The sequence below is a fragment of the Neolamprologus multifasciatus genome, chromosome 11, assembly GCF_963576455.1.
Source record: "Neolamprologus multifasciatus chromosome 11, fNeoMul1.2, whole genome shotgun sequence".
NCBI classification, from domain to species: domain Eukaryota; kingdom Metazoa; phylum Chordata; class Actinopteri; order Cichliformes; family Cichlidae; genus Neolamprologus; species Neolamprologus multifasciatus.
Window position 1 is genome coordinate 25,395,594 of NC_140449.1, and position 18,824 is coordinate 25,414,417.

The window sequence follows — 18,824 nt, forward strand, 5'->3', positions numbered from 1 at the left end:
TTTATAATTACTTTATGTTAGCCCCCCATTGCTTCCCCCCTTGTGATACAGATAGATAAGCTGTATAACAGTTTACTGCGGCTTAGCGAGATAGGGTCTTAGGTATAAAGCAGGGAAAATAGTTGGTTTTGAGTGATAAAAATAGTCCTGAAGCACGAGACTTGTACTTTTATTGCTATCAACTTGCCCACTGTACCCTTAAATCATCACTGCATCGCATAATTGCACAATTGTCTGTTTAAGTGAACAAAATGCAAGTTTTAGTGTTAAATTCATTCATCCCTGCAGCTCACAGAGATTTTCACACTGATAGCTACAGAAATAGAATAAAACCCGTGTATATTTTTTTGTATGAAAATGAAAGTCAGTTATGATTTACTCGCCACAGAATTGGAGACTTGAATGAGAAACTGCAGTGTTGCCAAGTGCAACGATTTAGCATTGTGTAACATGTAGCGCTTTATTTTCCTCTGTGCAGTCACAAAGCTCACTGCAGTGCCAAAGGGCATTGTTTGGAAGGTGCTAAATGATGCAACAGGCCTTGTTAAACTTGATTTAGTCACAATAGATGATCACTTTAATCATGCTGTGATGCAAATGTTAAAGGCGTCCTTAACACATCATTTGTTTCTGTCATGGCAATTAATCTTTGCTTCGACAGATACACTGGAAGATTATAGTCAGCCCACTTCCTCTTTGTCTACATTGCTACACAGTTGATTAGATTTATTCCACAAGAAGTAGTTACCCTATTTTCAGTTAAATAACACATTTTCCAAGGCCTCAAAAATCTTATGATCAGCATATGCTAGATGGACAGGTGTCATTTTGATTGCTAGTTATTTTTATCTTTAGTTTTGTATTTATTTATTTTTTATGTGAGACAGCAGCGTGATATGGTGGTGACAGTGACAGACCCATAGCTGCAAGGACAAAAGTTCAGCTGCCACAACAGCAAAAACATGTCCCGCCTGCCAAGGCATCCTTGAGTAAATCACAGTTACACGCCACGACACTCCGAACCTTCAGCTGATGCAAAGTGACAGTTTCTTGATTACACCATCCATGCCTCATAATTAACCCTTTGTATATTTCGAGACTACATTGTATAGTATAAGAGGTACATCTATGCTCATGTGCTTTGTATGTATTTCACTGTGCATTTATTTTCCACCAGTGGTTTTTTAAATGCATGTAAAAGTGGCTAGGCATACCGTATGTGTTATCTTCGCTCAGCTTTCCTATATCAGAAATTGCCGCCTGTTATCTTCAGTAACCATTGCATAGTTCAGAGGAGGGGGTTTCTGCAATTAGAACCCACTCTACTGAAGCAACACACAGTATGCACTTCTATCAGCTCTAAATATTTCATAAAAGGCAGAGATGCACCAGCTGTGAAATTCAGAGCCCATATTGATAGTCACGTTTGAAAATAAAACAAACAAACAGTTTGACCAGAAGCAGACATGGATCTATTTATTTTTCTCACTTTTTCCATGCACGGGAAACAAAGAAAACTTCATAATGAACATAAATCAACTTTTTTAAAACCCATTCAGCTTTACGCACTCTTTAAAAATACAGTGAGCGTGAAATTGATGTGACACAAGAGATAAACATCAGCCACTGCCATCAGAAAACATCATTTTATTTGCAGATAGGCTGGTGGCAGCTAACAAGGACGTTTGCTGCAACCAATTATCAATGCATCCGAAATTAAGAAAAAAAAAAAGGTCAACATGGCAGCAACATATGTCCATCCTATGCAATCCTTATAACCCACTATAAAATGCAGATATTTGGTACTAAAAACTACATCCAAGTGTTTCATCAAGAAATATTGGTTGTTCGGTTATTACTAGTTAATGACCTTTTAGTGTGCTATATTTATTCATTTGCAAAATAATAAATAGCTACAGACTAAGACTGTTATGTACTCTGCGTTCTGTGTACATTCAGTGGGTTCGAATCCTCGAGGCTGTTAGGTACACAACACCACGACGCCCACCATCTGCAAACCAAGATAACACCAAGCCATGTGGCACATAGCAGGGCACTATCAGGTTATCTTGCTTGTGCCCAGCTTGTGTTGGTAAGCACAAAGCAGAACAAGGACATGCGGCATGTATATTAGCCCTCCATAGGGATCTGTGGAATCGCATGCTGGCTGACTTTACGGTTGAGTGGCAGGTTGGTTCAAGGCAGTGGAGAAGAGAGGGAGCAGTGTGTGATCTACAAATTTGAATAGTTTAAGAGAAACAGCCGATACACAGCATGATGCGCTGGTTTTCCCATTTTTCTGTCTCTTCAGAAAACGCCACTGTGCATTTAACTACCATGGCGTGGACTGCAGGAGTATGTAATCTGCAGTGCCACATGCAAAGGGAAAATGTTGTCATTCTAACCTTTATTTACTGCGACGTGGTAGTTATCATACGAATCTGATAGAAGAGCTGCCTAGGACACCGAGAAAATGTAATTCATGTTGAGAACAGCCCCAGGATTCTTAGAGGACAACTTGGACTAAAAGACGGTGGTATTATGGTATCAACTATCAGCAAACATACCACAGAGTATGCTATATAATAGATGAGTTCCAAGAACAGAGAAGTCGAATGGGTGAATCATTTGGGTAATTTTTATTTCATTAGGTTTGCGTAGGTTTAGCAGGTTTAATTCACATAGGACTAGGTCTTGAAGTTTTGCATAAAGTTCCAAAGCAAACACGAGAACTAATTTTATTTTTAAAGAGCTGTACGGTGAGCAAACTCTGGTTCTCTCCCACTGCTCACTATGTAGAAAGTAAAGAAAGCCTCCCCTTGTGAGCTGTGTCGTTTCTTGGAGGAAAGAGGTATTCGAGCGTGAACTAAGCAGCTGGTTTCATTAACCTCCTGTCCAACCATGGTGCAGGGGAGCAGTGGGGGCTGTCAATACAAATGGTAACATCCAGAATATGTAGTCATACACATATAATAGGTGAATGCACCTCATCCCGACATGTTCAGCCTTGTTCACTGCATGACGCTGTATGGTGTCATATGTCATTCTTGTGACCCTATATAAGGCCTCATAAATGGGACCCCGTTTCATCTATTGGGAAAATGTGTCTACTTTGATATAACTTGATAACTTGATATAGTCAATATATATCTATATAAATTTTGTGGTTTTTTCCCCTAATACAGAGAGCAGACTTGGCAGTCGCTCCTCTCACCATCACTTATGTACGTGAAAAATTCATCGACTTCTCCAAGCCTTTCATGAGCATGGGCATCAGCATCTTGTATCGCAAACCCAATACTACCAACAATGGCTTCTTCTCCTTCCTGAACCCCATGACTCCCGACATATGGGTCTACATCCTCCTGGCCTACCTGGGTGTTAGCTGTGTCCTTTTTGTCATTGCCAGGTAAGTGCAAAAAGTTACATGCTATTTCTCTGTGAGGTCTTCCAGTAGACATAGTAATTTACTCTATCATCACAGACTGGGGTTTGAGTACCCAAGCCAGTTCATCATACTGCGTTAGTTGCTGGGTAGTGATCAAGGCAGTTTTGTCTGCATGGGCTCTCTTCAGCGCAGCAGTTGGGGAGGAATACAAAAACCTCCAGTTGAGTTGCAAAGTCCTATTCAGAGGGCAATTTCTTGTTTCCTGTGTGCTGTCTTTGGAATTGGCAAAGCATCTTGAACCAACCCTTCAAAAAGTACTCAATTCGCCTCGAGCTAAAATAAGAAAAAAAATATATATAATTGTCATATTCAGCCATGCAAAAAGAAAAGAATATATACACCTGATGTAAAATTGCATGAGAGTAGGCTATTTATAGTTGATCACCAGCATTTACATATATTATAAATAATGAACTTCCAGGCTGGTACAAGTCAGTCACAGTTTTAATGGAGGGAGATTATCTGTTTGATTGGGTGAGAAGTATCTCACTTTTTTTGGTCATGAATATGATGAATATCTTTTTAGTGTCATTGTCTGTATTTCCTGCTGCTTCTCATGCAAAGTGGTGCTTGAGGAAGTTATAGAAAAGCGAGCACTGAAAGGAGTTCAGGGGCTTGAGAGCAAACAGCTGCACTCCTCTATCCTCATTTGCTGTTGTGAGACCAAACAAATTCTGGAGTGGCTTCACATAAGTGCAAAATCATCTTAAATTGTTGCATCAAGTTTTTGAAGGCTGGCCTAGATAGCTGAGTCGCATCCCTAAAAGTGCGTCATAATTGAGCATAAAGCAGATGACAGAAAACAGAGAGGGGGCTACTCCAAGCACAAATAGGCCATTTCAAATGCTGGACATTTGCGTCAGTGTCTTGTCATTGATATTAGGCAAATAAATATAACAAACATATTAGAAATATATGAAATACAATATTTATGATGTGAAGGATCACTTATTTATCCACAGATAAATAGCATATAAACTATGCTGTAACACTGTGCTGGAAAAAATCGCCTATATATTAAAATTAGAGATGATTTGAGAGGATGTAAAGACTGAATATTTTTGCCTCACACATTTAAAACCTGAAGATAATACATCCGAAGAAAAAACATTCCCTCACCAATAAACCTGAAAATCTCTGTAACTTGTTGACGTGGATGAGCATTTATACTCTCACTGTCTGTATAACACACTTAACACGCACAACTAAGCAAGTGTGTGGTTTTACACAACATATTCAATATGTAAAGATATTGTGGCTTCTTGATCTGTTTACATTTATTATACAGAGATATCCAAAGGATCTGACTAGTGATATCCATTCAAAGATCCACTAAGACCATTTCCTGACAAAACACAGATCCTACTAAGAATGATTACCTGTGTTTCCAAAGCCTTTTATAGTTTATTCCTCTGTGCTGAGGAGCTCTGTTGTTTTTAAAGAAAACACATTTTTGCACTGGGTGACCTGTTCCTTCATTTCCATGAGCCAGTCTCACTTTCAATAAGAAATATCCCCCCCAAATATACAATTTACTTCTGTTGCCTAAAAACAAATCTCTAAACCACAAAATCCAGCATTTGTAGGCAAAGATCGGAATCAACACTATATATGTGTTGATTTTAAAACCGTTAGATTTTCACTAAGAACTTGGTCCTTTTGTGGAAATTAAATAAAAAATATAGACTGTTGTTAAAAAAATGTTACAATCCTTAGAACCACAAAGGTGTATTTAGATTAAATGTGCTACATTAAAACAGTTTGCAATATCAGCGCATTTTGCCTTTTTTTTTCTTGTCTAGTTAGTCTTGGTATTTGTGTGCTTCCTATGAGATCAACTTTATTTAGAGCTAATTGCAAGACATGTCTTTGGGTAAGCTTTTCTTGCCACATCGAATATATCACAGATGCTGATTTGGTCCTCCAATGATCCAGACTGAAATCATTCACAGACAACAGGGAGTGCTGTTATTATAGTCTGAAAATAAATGTAATTTAATAACTGGCAGCACTAACATTTCAACAGAAAAAATTGACAAAAAAGTTAAAAAACTGTGCTGGAGTAGTATATATTTAGCAAGCTAATGTTTGTGAATGCAAAAATGAGGCTTTTGCTTTGTTACGTTTAATTACCATGCTGTCTCCAGGTCATTATTTCTATGGGTATGCAGTTGGTCTAACTATATTCTTGGTCGTGTAGAAATTAAGTTTATTTTCCCTTATAGCCACATTATCAAACACTGTGGAAAGCAGAACCTATAGTCGCTTTCTGCATTTGTAATGGAGGAAAATTAATGGTTATTTGGGACGTGTGCATTTAGCTAAAGAAGGTACACGTATAACAAAGTGAGACCAAAATCTCTAATACTTCAGCCACTGTGTCATCAGTACACTTTTGCTTGGCTACCTACCAACTACAGCGAGAAAACATGATCAAAAAGTCCACATCAAGTGGAAGTATGGCCACAGGAGAATGTACAAAAAAAATGTTGTATTAGAGTTTCCCTTTTTACTAAAATCACAACTAGTAAATCTAATAATATATATCAGCAACACATAATGTATTGAATGAATCCAAAAAACTTGTTTGCAGTCCCTACCCAGGGACTACCCTACCTTGTTCCGCAGCATCACTCTACTGCATGTAGGCTGCTGCATGAAGTCTGAAACATGCTTATGGCTCTGGTTGACAGCACAACCTTTTTAGACATTAGCAGAGAAATCAGGAGGATTGAATCAGTGCTCTCACATTGCCTATGTAGGAGATGCTCTGAAATAATGAAAAAAAGGCATTCTGGTTTTCCTCATTTGTGTCCTGTTTAAGTCCTGTTCGTGTGTATTTTGGCTGCGAAAATCTCTCCTATTTTCCAAGCCTCTATCACATATTACATGGCCAAGGCTTTCAATTTAAGATTAAAGTAAAACAAAATGAGACTGAAGGAATTCATTAAAATGTTAGAGAGCACCACATTTGTACAACAGCTGCCCAAGGCCTCTTTGATGTCTGCAAATGTTATTAAGGGCAGATGAGTCGCGAATGCTAATGGAAACACTTAAAGATAGTAACACTGTTGAGTATATGTGGCTGTTGTCATTTTAGTCTATGTGAAACAACACTTAGGCAAGATCACAGTGAGCAAATACAGTCTTTTAATGTTCATCAGTTCATATATCTGGATGCTTAAATAAGACTAGAATTAATGAATGACGCCTGGAAAAGCCTCTGTCTATTTCATGATTAACCATCGGTTCAGTTCGCCCTCAGATTAAAATAGATTGCTGACATATTAGAAAATATTTCTGCGCTGTGTAATTAGATTGAAGTCTATTAGTCTTTTCATAATATACATTCTAGTTAATTCAATCTTTCTAGATTATTCCTGCCATATCCCTTCAGAACAGAAAATATGCAACCAAAGATTCAGTATAGGAGAGTCAGTGGACTGTTTTAGTTACTCATTATATCTAATGCCATATTCTGCCACATTAGCAAATAAGACACATCGAGGTAATGATGACACAATTCTTGCCATGAGCACGCCAGAATAAAATATAGTTAATATTAATACTTTTTCCCAGCCTCTGTCCTCCTGTGCAGTAAAGTTGCATGGGGTGGATGGTGGGTGCCACAGATATGGAAAGTTGCATATGCTTTATGCTTTCATGTGACTTTAACAGGGGTCCTTATTCCTCACATTCTCAAACATGACATTTTACACCCTCTGAAAAATTGTATTTTAATGCTTCAATCGTCACCTTTAACTACAAAGCATGTTGGAATAAGTCAAGGGGGTTTCCAGAGGTAAGGCTTAAAAAACTAGGACCAGTGTATTTAAATTTTTGATGTGACATTTGATAATAGTTTGACAAAGTTTTTGCACCTATAAAACCATTCCAGCTACTGCATATAAACTATATTATACATATTTCCCCCAGACATTATGGCCATGTTCGTGGCCAAAATAACCGACCGACTCCGGAGTCCCCCATAGTGACTCCCCTTTGTTTTTGTAACTCATTGTTTTTGTGTTAAAGCCCACAAATCTATTGCTTGCATTATTCCTTTGTATTATTAAAAGACTATCAGAGAGCTACTCTTAGTGAAAAAAGCCTAAAGCTGTACAGTTACTACCCAGAATTAAGGCAGATGATGGAGACAAAATTCTAGATCAATTACTTAATAGATTATTGGTGTTGGTCCTCAGCTTGACAAATGTTTGCTTATATGTTCCCCAGATCAACTGTAGAGGCTAATAATCAGCTTAATTTGCTGCTAATAATCAATTAATCGTGCTTTAAGTAGTGCTTGTAGAGTTGCTGTCTAATGCATCATTAGCTCTTTTACTCTAAACCAAAGATGAAACTCTGAAATATCAGTGCTATTCAACATTGTTCAAGAATGATGTAAAAGATATAATACTATTGTTCTTTGATCTTGTGACTGGTAGAGGTTTTTGACTCCAACTTATCTTAATCCCAGATTCAGTCCATACGAATGGTATGACGCCCATCCTTGCAATCCTGGATCAGATGTGGTGGAGAACAACTTTACCCTGCTCAACAGCTTCTGGTTTGGAGTTGGTTCCTTAATGCAACAAGGTAAGGCGGCGCACACATCCTCTTTCCTGTCAGAAACAATCCTGTCACCCCCACCCTCCTTTTCTCTTCACCACCAGCTCCCACTTTCTGCCTCTTTAACTGACAAGCTCCATGATTTCCATTCCGTGACTGTTTCATAAGACATTTACCTGTCAAGAACAACTGCCGAGCTCAGTCTTACATGACAAAGGGAAGCTGTTGTCACCTACCTGCTGTTTAAAAAGGGAAGAGTAGGTGCCAGGCACTTGTCAGAGATTGGCGGGTAAGGGTGGAAAACATCGTTGCATTTATTTCCACGTTACACAGTCACTGGCCCTGCTCAAGAGCTTTCTGAATGTTGAGGACGCAAAGGGTAAGTTGAGGAACATGTTTGACAAATGCCAGCTGTCAGCTATGCTCGAACTGGCTGCTGTGACGTGTTCGGCACTGCTTGGCTTGCGCTGAGAGTGGCCGGGTGTAGAGAATCCATATGCTTCAATTATAACTGTCCAACAAGTAGCCCACCAACTTATGTCACTGTTGATGCCTTATAATTTTGAACTCAGTCATCATATATTTTAGTGTCAGATCAAAAAGCGTATTGTCGATGTAATATTATTAAGTAAAAGAAGAGGTATATAAATAAGTGTTTGCTGTTAGGCAATTGCTAGGTGTCCCCGAAAGGGATAGGTAGGCAAATAAAGGCCCAGAAATAACATAATGAAGTCAACTGTGGAGAAAAAGACAGACGTAACAAAAATGTTTAACCTCAGTGTAACAAGACAAATCAAGGAGGCTTAGTGAGACTCGGCAGTGGATCTTTGCCCGTAAGGATAGCAAACACATTCAGCAATTCATTAAGCACAGAAATTCGGCGGCACTCTTGTGAAACTGCATAGCAGCTCTGCCAATTTGCTGGTGCAGACAGAGGGCTATGAGTATAGCACCAGTGGGCTGGAAGGGAGAGGAGAAAGAAAATCAAAACAAAATGAGCTAGTTAGTAGCCTATATTATTAAACTAAACTGGGGAGAATTTTTCATTATAATTCATAGAGTGTTGTCTGTAAATGCCTCAGCTCCAGTTCTTCTTATTTAGCCTGCTGGAGCTGACTAGAGCTGCGTCTGCTGCTAATCAGCTCTTCATAGTTCATTGAATAAATTTCTTCACACCAGGATATCAAGTTAATATAAGGTTAGTGTTCCAATCACTGTTTCTCCGTGAGGTACAGTCAAACGTATATTTCAACATTTAGATTCGACGTGAAAAAAAGCGACGACGCAGACTGATTCTGGGATTCGATGACACACATTTGTGCTGTGGTACCTTGCACACATGCTGCACGGTGGGATGTGCAGCGAGTTATATTTTGTCTGTGTCACATAAACAGACTTCCCTTGCTTGTCTGCCAAACACAGTGACAGCAGCTGAGACGGAAGCCATTTCCTTGACATGTTTAAAATGCAAATGGACGTGTTTGAGAAAATCCAAAAAAAATCTACCAGCTTGTCTGTGGGAGGGAGGTGTCCTAGACAACACAAAGAACATAAAATATGAGGAGGTGCAAAAGCAAACACTTTGTGTGCTTCAGATGTGTTCCTGGGGTCTCGGTAGGTTTTTGCTCACAACATGTGTGATCATTTCTTGCAAACTGGCTTCTGCAAAATAAGCACTGCAATGCAGTTTCTGATTTTTGAGATGACATCGTTTCTTTATTAATTAAAGCACATCTCCCCTGCATAATATAGATAGGATTGTGAATGTATTTTTACCATGATTTTTTGTTTTAAGATTTTAAATATAGCATTCTTTATTTTGTTATTTACACATTATTACATTGAGGTGGGTTTCTCTCACTCTGGTTGAGAAACTGGAGCAATGTCCTTGCTTTTTTTGTATCTTATTTTTTTAAAATGGCATCAAAATTTACTTAGCCTACTTTGCGTGCAATGGGACAAACATTTCCATTCGCAAGTGTCCTTATTTTAAACCAATTAAGTAAAAGTAAAAGCCTCAAGCTTGGAAAAGGAGTTTTTGTCTGACTCCGTAGAAGAGAATGCTAAGTGCAGGTAACTATTCTCATGGGAAAGCCGAGTGCTAGTGTTGAGGTGAGACATTGCTTGTGGGAAGAAACACTCCGGAAAACCAGGTGCTTCATACTTAGCACGATGCATTTCTAAATTCAAAGAGAAACTCTTCCCCCCCCAAGGATGACAACTCAAAAGGCATTATTAGATGCAAAGCAATCTGTTCGTTTATTGAGAAGAAAATAACATCATACTGTCAAAGAGACTTCTTAATTATTGTGTTTTGATGAATGTATGCTTAGTAGTAGCTATAGAGATGGCATATTTATCATGCATTAGCCTACAAAACAAGGAAAAAATCATTTTACAACTCAAACAACTATTTCAAAATAGAAAGACTTCATTCAACATGATATAGAACTCATAACATTATAATATTAATACAGAATCAAAATGCCTCTATAATGAAAACCTGTACGCATTCAATAACAAGTGAAAGATTTCTAGTTCCATTCCGGCAGGAGATGCAAATCCTTGTAGGGTTGCATCAAGAAAAGAAAAAAAAAAATCAAAAATCCGGAGCCACCTGCTGTGGCGACCTCTTGTGAACAAGAGAGCAAACAAAACTAGTACTGCATAATGCATAATCTTACGACTTAAAAATGCAACACTACAATTTTTACATAATTCAGTTCAAATTAACTTTCAAAAATCAGCCGGGCTATTTTTTTTTTTCAATATTAAGCGATGACCGTAGTTTTTGAAGGGTTGTAATTGCTCACATTTAAGTGGAATTAGCAAAGTATAGCAAATCAAATGCTGTAGTGAGCAAGGATTTGCTTTGCTGTATCGGCGATAAGAACTTTATAATGTGCAATAGGAGAGATCTGATGCAATAGTAAGAAGACGCAACTGTGACATGTTTTAACATTTACAATTGTAGGCACCATGCTTGTTTGTGATGATGACATACCTTACCATGAGAAAATATTTTGATAAATATACACTTAAATGTAATTATTTTTATTTTATAATAACAAAAATATATCAATATAAATGCTATATAATGCTTTACACAAATAAATATATCCAAATGATTGGATGCTGTATTATCAGTTTATTTTAATTACCAGATTAAACATCTGTAATGTCACAGCCATCAGTGTGTTTCAGTAATACATTTTTACCTTGAAGTTATAGTTTGCAGTACTCAAAATCTATATTAAATTGAAAGTATATAGGCTAAACATTTTTTTAAAGAAAAATTATTATAGTACTAAAGAAATGTAATTATTTTGCTGAATATCTTGTTTGAGACATAGCCTAATGGGTTAGTTTGATGTATTTTTTCAGTGGCCTATAGAATTAAAATAAATATTATAGTCATGTCCTTATTAGTGAAAAGATATGAACTTCACCTGTAGTTAGTGCACATGTATGTTAATTCTATCAAAAACATTGCTAGTGTTTTGGAAGCAGTCTGGGAAAATCGTAAACATTTTTAGTCTCTCTCGCCTAAAAAGCCTTTATGAGTTAACTTTGAACTTGTAAAATATGATATTTTCTTTTGAGAGTATACAATATAATATGAGAAGTTTCACCGCTTTTTACTGGAAAATGTATACATCAAGGGACAGTGAATTTTTATTTCAGCTAAAGGTTAATAGGCTATTGATATTGCTTTAGTTAGGTTAGCTAAAATAGTTTAAAACTAATTTTTCTGCTTGTTAAACATAATATATACACTGTTTGTAATATATATTGTATATATTTTTTAGAAATACTTTAATTGGCTATGGAGATAACCAAATCAACATTTCTTCTCAGAAAAAAAATGCCATAATGCTAATTAGCTTAGCATTAGATATATACTGGATGCAAGAGAAAGCTAGCCAGAAGTAAAATGTTTTGTTGCAAAATAGTAAAATATTAATCAATACACACATTGTTTCATCTGTTACTTTGTTAATTGATCACTAAAAAGGAAACATTTCTGAAATGTCAAAAAAGGCAGTGTAGCTCCTGGACACCAAGATGTGGAGCGCTGGCTACTCATAGGATCTGTATTGTTCTCCCAGAAAGTACTTTGTTATTTCCGCGGTTTACAAGAGACCTTCTTCAAAGAACTGTATGGTATATTGACACCATTTTATTTCCCTGGCACTACATGACTGATCTGCTTTTTGTATTTATTAGAGTTTTCTGATACAGCACCATATACTGCTCCCTGCTGACAGCAGCGCTTTATAGTGTGGAATTCAATTGAGTTACACGTTGCTTCACTTCGTTTTTAGTGCAACAAGAGAATGCATCTGGATCTTCCATCTCTGAAGTCATAGTGAATTAAAGGATGCTACTGTCTTCCCTTGTTTGTAACCAGGCAGAGTCTTTGTCAGACCACAAAGGACAAATCCAATCAAATTTGGTAGAAGAGGTTAAAGAGCTGACCACTCTGCCCCTCTTCTGTGGGCTTGTTACTCTTCAGAATTGCCCTCGTAAATCTTCTCAGTAAAGTAACAGAGTGCACAAAGCACAAGGGTATTTTAAAGGTTGTCAGAGATGAGATATAAAGTAACTTTAACACCAGTCAGTGAGCCATTGTAAACATAGTATTACTCAGCAGAGGACCACTCAAAGTCGAGGTTGATGCAGAGGTGCACTGTCAGTCCGGCTAGGTATTATAGCTTACCTTTATTTTCTTCTCATTTTTATACTGGTGTCGATGATTTGACACAATACCTCAATGTAAAGAAATGTTAAGTTATCAAATGCCATGAGGGTATAAATAAATAAGCTTTTCATAAGATTTCATATCCTATTTTTTCACAGATTAAGTTCTTTTGCAGTTGCTTTACCAAAGCTGACTTCTAAGAAAATATTGATGACTGAATACAATCAAACACATCAATTATTTCATTTTCATCTTGCTTGAAAAAAATAAATAAATAAATGAAAATAATGTAAAACTCTAAGCACCATACAGTTTTACTGATCTGATCTGCCATTTTTGAATTCTAAGCTTAGAGTGTGGCTAACCTGGCAAGCTCGCATCAGTTTCCATTTCCTCATTGACAGTACCTTGATCAACAGTAGTGGCACTGCCAAAAACATTTGCAGACCAATTAACAAAAATGCATGGTCACGTCACTGCATTTGTTTAATTCAGTTACACTGTTGGCATGTACAGATTTATATAGCTAATTGTTTAATAGTCTCTCACTCTACGTTGCCTACAGGCTCAGAATTGATGCCCAAAGCCCTGTCGACCAGGATAATTGGTGGGATCTGGTGGTTCTTCACGCTCATCATCATATCATCCTATACAGCTAATTTAGCAGCTTTCCTCACTGTGGAAAGAATGGATTCACCTGTGGACTCAGCTGACGACATTGCCAAGCAGACCAAAATCGAGTACGGCGTGGTCAAAGATGGTGCAACGATGTCTTTCTTCAAGGTACAAATGGTAGTATTATTATCAGAATTATATTACACATATAAATTCAGTTACATTTTAATTCCCACAGCAAAGGCTTTTTTTCTTTTTAGTTTCTCCACTTCTCTACACCGTTTGATGTGTTCCAGATGATGTTTTTTATTCCGAAGTTTCAGCGATTGCCTGAAGGGTCTTGACTTTATTTCATTATTTTGAGCTTTGCTTCAGATGCTTCTGCTGCTGTGGTGCTGAATAACACATGTAACAGAGTTACAGTTTCTCAGAGTAAGAAAATGAAAACACTGCACATTTCTATTGAAGACACATAAGATTATGATATTCAATTGGAATAAAGAAAAAAAAAAGAATACTTTTTCAGGGCCTGCCCTAGTTTTTTTTGTTGCCCTGCAAATCCTGTATTTTAGTTCATGAATACTTTAGTCTTCAACTGTCGAGTTTGATTCATGCATATTTTCTGTTGATAATGTTTACATTGAAAACAATATTGATGTGCTGATGATTAATCGAATTGCATTTTGCTTATGTAAAGGAGTATCACCATAATCCCAGTTTATCATGTATGCAGAAATAATCTGTATTTCTGTAACTTTTTCCAATGTAAAACTGTTATTTTTGGTCAGTTTCAATACTTTGATAAATCACGGTTGTGATTATTCCATCATAAATAGGAGACACAGGTGTATAATTATCCAAGACTCACGTGCCCTCTGCTCCTACTTGCTCTTACAGAAAGGCTTAATGATGTTAACTCAATGAGGCAGAGAAGCATGATAAATACTGATGAGACCAGGAAGCAGATAAAGCCTCTGCAAATGGATGCATTTGGTCTTAAACGTATTTAGAAAAACACATTCAACTGTTCGTAGCTTTGCTCTGGATGGAGTCACACGTGCTGTGTGCTGCACATACAGAGGACTGAGATCAAAAAAGCTACCAAAAAGGTTGTGATACCAGATGATTTCTGTTACTACCATTTGGGGATTAAGATTGTATTGAGATTGTGTATAATTTAAGATTTGACTGATTATTTCAACACATTTATAACACAATCTAAGTCTAGTTTTACCTTTATCCAGAATAAGACAGCTTTCAAATCATGATTGTGAAATTATAATAGTGTTGTAGCACATGTTTCGTTTCTATAGAAAAAGAGTCAACCACTATAGGTCAGAACTTATCTTATGAGCTGCCCATTGGATTAAAACAAGTGCAATAAGGAGCCTGTCTATGACTATTACCACCTACTAATGATAGGTTGAAAAAATGCCTGATGTAGCTCCCATTGTTCACTGGGGAAAGATGGGGAGACGTTCTTTATTATGAGCCATTCGTGATTTACACACTGCTGTAACAGAAATAAGCCGTACTAAGCTACCATATGGTAAGATGCCAACTTGGCAGCATTTGCCATACATCTTAATTGGTACTTTAAAGTTTTAATATCAGACTATCATATCTCAGTTTTAAGCAGCCAAGATTGTGCTTATACTGCAGTTAACAATAATAGAGGGCTTCTTATAGTGGCATCTTTCACAATTTGAAATGGCTTATACTCTTTAAATAGTAATTATCTAGGATTAGACATGGCATAAATGTGACCTCCTAGAAAATTGCATGAAATACCACATAGCCCGATGTAACACTAATGGCAAGGCTGTCTATTATTTCTGCTTCAGTAGCACTTATGAGGACAGATATGTACAGAGATTTAATTTACTGTCCTTTAATCTAGTGACAAAGAAGATATGGGTAATCATTTAAATCTATTTGATCACAAGCTAAGAAACTGTATTGTTAAGTGCTGTAAATGAACAAGTGTCATCTCTGACATTTTCTATTCAATTTGTTTTTAAAGAAGGAGAAAAAATCCCCCTAAGTTTTTCTTCCAGAGGGACTAGAGAGATTTCATGGTTAACAGTATTTTCAGATTTAACACCTTGGGGCATCTAACATCTGAAATTTATTTATTTAAAATTGATTTTTTTTTTAGTGGCAGAAGCATTGTACTTTTTTTAGCTACTTTCTCTCGCCTGCAGCTAGGGAACTGTTAAAATGAGTCACTTTTTAAAAACGGCATCTTTTCATCCTTTACAGAAATCTAGAGTTTCTACTTTTGAGAAGATGTGGGCCTTTATGAGCAGCCGGCCAAGGACTTCACTGGTGAAGTCTATTGAAGATGGTATTCAGAGGGTGTTGAAGTCAGACTATGCCCTCATTACGGAGTCCACCACTATTGATTACATCACTAGAAGGAACTGTAACCTGACACAGGTGGGAGGACTTATCGACAGCAAAGGCTACGGCATCGGCACTCCCCTCGGTAGGACTTTTAAATGGCTAACGAGTATATTTGAGACTAGAAGTTATAAAAATTGAAAAGTCTTCAAAAGTTATGTGTTACTTTTTGAAGAAGGAGGTTGAGGTATTACTATTCAGATGTGGCAGCAACATAAAACTTTTTTTTTTTTTAAGCTACTAGTGAGAGTGTGTCACAGCATGTTTATGAACCTTATTATCACACAGTCCAGCTGGTGTTTCTTCCAAAGTAAAATAGGCCTTATGTTGCTTCCAGGCTCTCCGTACAGAGACAAAATCTCCATAGCAATCCTAAGCATCTTGGAGGATGGGCGCCTACACATGCTAAAGGAGAAGTGGTGGAGTGGGAGCAGCTGCCTGGATGAACGGCATCGCGAAACAGGCCCCATGGGTATCCAGAACCTGGGTGGTATATTCATTGTGCTGGCATCTGGCCTAGTGCTATCTGTTTTTGTGGCAATTGCTGAATTCATCTACAAACTACGGAAGACTGCGGAACGTGAGCAGGTATATGTCCTCATAAATTAACAGAAGAATATATTTTTTAAGTATGCATGGAAAATTATTTAGAAATTAATTTAATTACACTATACTAGTATTTGATTCACCTTTTTGCTAAGAAGTTGGTGCATGTGCCATTTTGTTATTTTGCTGCGTTCCATATAGCCGCTAAACCAAAGCTGTGCTCTATTCATGGCTTTTTCGTTCAAACATGTTATAAAAGGATTTGCATGCCTTTGGCTAATCCCCAGGAGGACTTGGCCATAACACCACAACATTTACTTATTTTAACAAGCATAATTGCAAATTGGAGCATAGAGACGTAATCCATTATTAGTCACTGGCGATGTCAGAATATCATGAGTGCCTTTGCTGTTGTAAATCATTAATTTGAGTCATGTTAAGAAAATAGTTGCATGCTCTCACACCAAACTTTTTTGACACAGAAACAATGAATTGTGTGAACTCTACGCGGGGTGGTGTTGCAGTTTGATATTGATGACAGCCATGCACATGCACACAATGCAAACATACCAGAATTAACCCAACATAAATGTTTTTATCCATTTTGTGCTCCTTAGACTGCCGACACTCTTTGCTGTCAGAACAATTTAAAGCTAAGGCATTTACCCCCCGTCCCTTTCCCCTCTTCTCCTTCTCGCTGCCCTCTCCGCATCCTCCCTTTTTGCCCAGAGGTCTTTGTGCAGTGCCATGGTGGACGAGATCAGACTGTCGTTCACCTGCGAGAGACGGGTGAAACACAAACCTCAGCCTCCAGTCATGGTGAAGACGGATGCAGTGATCAACATGCACGCCTACAACGACCGACGACTCCCAGGAAAGGACAACATGAGCTGCAGCACTGGGATGACTCCTGTGTTCCCGTGACAATGTGTTCCCCACAGGGCAAGAGCCTGCTGAGCAATGTTTCAGGGGCACTGCCAGTGACTAGAGACAATGGTATAGATGGGATCACCAGATACAGCATTAACCACAGTGACATGGGAACACTAACAAAACATGGGCAACTGAAAATGGCAGCATCAGCCACACAGGTATGACAACATTCACCATTGTAATCCAAACTGAAAGAGGTAAAAGCAGGATTCAGTGAGGTTCTAAGAAAAGAAAAAAAAAGCCCATTCCTGAGAAAGGAAACAGTATATACCCAATCAGTTTCAAGTCTGATGTTTACGTGCGCAACATAGAAACACAAGAAAAAAAACACAATGTTCAAGGAATCCTGAATCAGGCTGAAAAAGCTTAGCAGAACACAGCGAGAAGAATGGCTCTATGGACAATGGCAATAAATGAGAGATATACAATACAAGAACGGAAGGAGCTCTGATTGAAGTTCAGTTTTGCCACATGCAAAAATTGAGTTTCTACCTTTACCCAATGGCCTCAGACAGCAAAAAATAATGTTACCTCAAACTTGTTGTCTGGGCTTTAATGGTTGTCATTGAGTCAAAAGGTATAGGAAAACTAATTTAGTATGTGCAGTATTGTTATTGGTGGACGGCTAGTTAAAAGTTGAGCGATTAAGTTAGTTGTAATTTGTAATTAATTATATTGTTAGACACAAGCAATCATAGTCACTGATGCAAAGTGGATTGTTGAGATGTATTAAAAATGAGAGATACCACCTTGCTATAATGGTCCTAGTAATACCTTTTGTGTCTAATAATTTTGTACATGACTAAATTTTATTAACTTAAAATGATGATTGCCAAAGATATGATGATTCAGTAGAAGCATTTACATTAGCATATGGGGCAGAACGGTTCACTTAGGAGCACAAATCTTGCATCCAATGAAAAGTCCAATGAAAAGCAAATTGGAGTGTTTTAAATTTTGTTGTAATAATCTTGTTGTAATATTTGTTCAAACCATGCGGGGTAATAGGTATCCTAAATACATTATATTTCATGGTTAAGCAAACCAACTTAGATTAAAGAAAATGTTTATCAAAATGTAATGTAAAACAATCATTGCACAAACAACACAGGAAAACTTATTGATCAATTTCCTGTTCAAAAGTCAAAAATGTCAAACAGTTTTAATAATAATACTGAAAATATTGAAGCAGTTTTGACTACTTGTGGAAGCCTGCAGTTTTTCTAAAATCTCTAACTCTTGATTGGGCTGAAGGGCATTAGTTCAGACATTTCTGTTTATATTACAACTGAGAAACAGTTTGTTTTGTTTGGGGTTTTTTTGTTGTTGTTTTTTTAAACATTTAAGCATGACATATTCACTAAAATATGCGTTTGGTCTGTGTCTAAATGTGGCCACAGGACCACTGAATGTCCCAACTGCTTCTGACATTTTGAACACTTCACTTATCTGTGTGATCTGCAGGCTTTTTGGACAAATGATTGGTTTGCGTTATATATACTGGGCATAAGTTTGGGTTTAAATGAGCAAAGCAAGATTCTGAAGGTCATCTGCGACCAGAACATCCGTATTCATCTTTTCAATTACCTGATGTGGACTGAATTC

The 18,824-nt window shown here is 37.4% G+C and overlaps 1 protein-coding gene across 1 annotated transcript in view; it reads left to right on the forward strand.

Moving 5' to 3' along the window:
* Positions 1-17,945, forward strand: part of grik3 (glutamate ionotropic receptor kainate type subunit 3) — a 93,293-nt gene extending 75,348 nt beyond the window's left edge. The window contains exons 11-16 of the mRNA XM_085176553.1: positions 3,186-3,409; positions 7,929-8,047; positions 13,288-13,505; positions 15,600-15,825; positions 16,078-16,328; positions 17,018-17,945. Coding sequence (XP_085032679.1) covers positions 3,186-3,409; positions 7,929-8,047; positions 13,288-13,505; positions 15,600-15,825; positions 16,078-16,328; positions 17,018-17,383 — 1,404 coding nt within the window. The 3' untranslated portion in view covers positions 17,384-17,945. The remainder of the gene's footprint in view (positions 1-3,185; positions 3,410-7,928; positions 8,048-13,287; positions 13,506-15,599; positions 15,826-16,077; positions 16,329-17,017) is intronic.
* Positions 17,946-18,824: the final 879 nt, after the last annotated feature.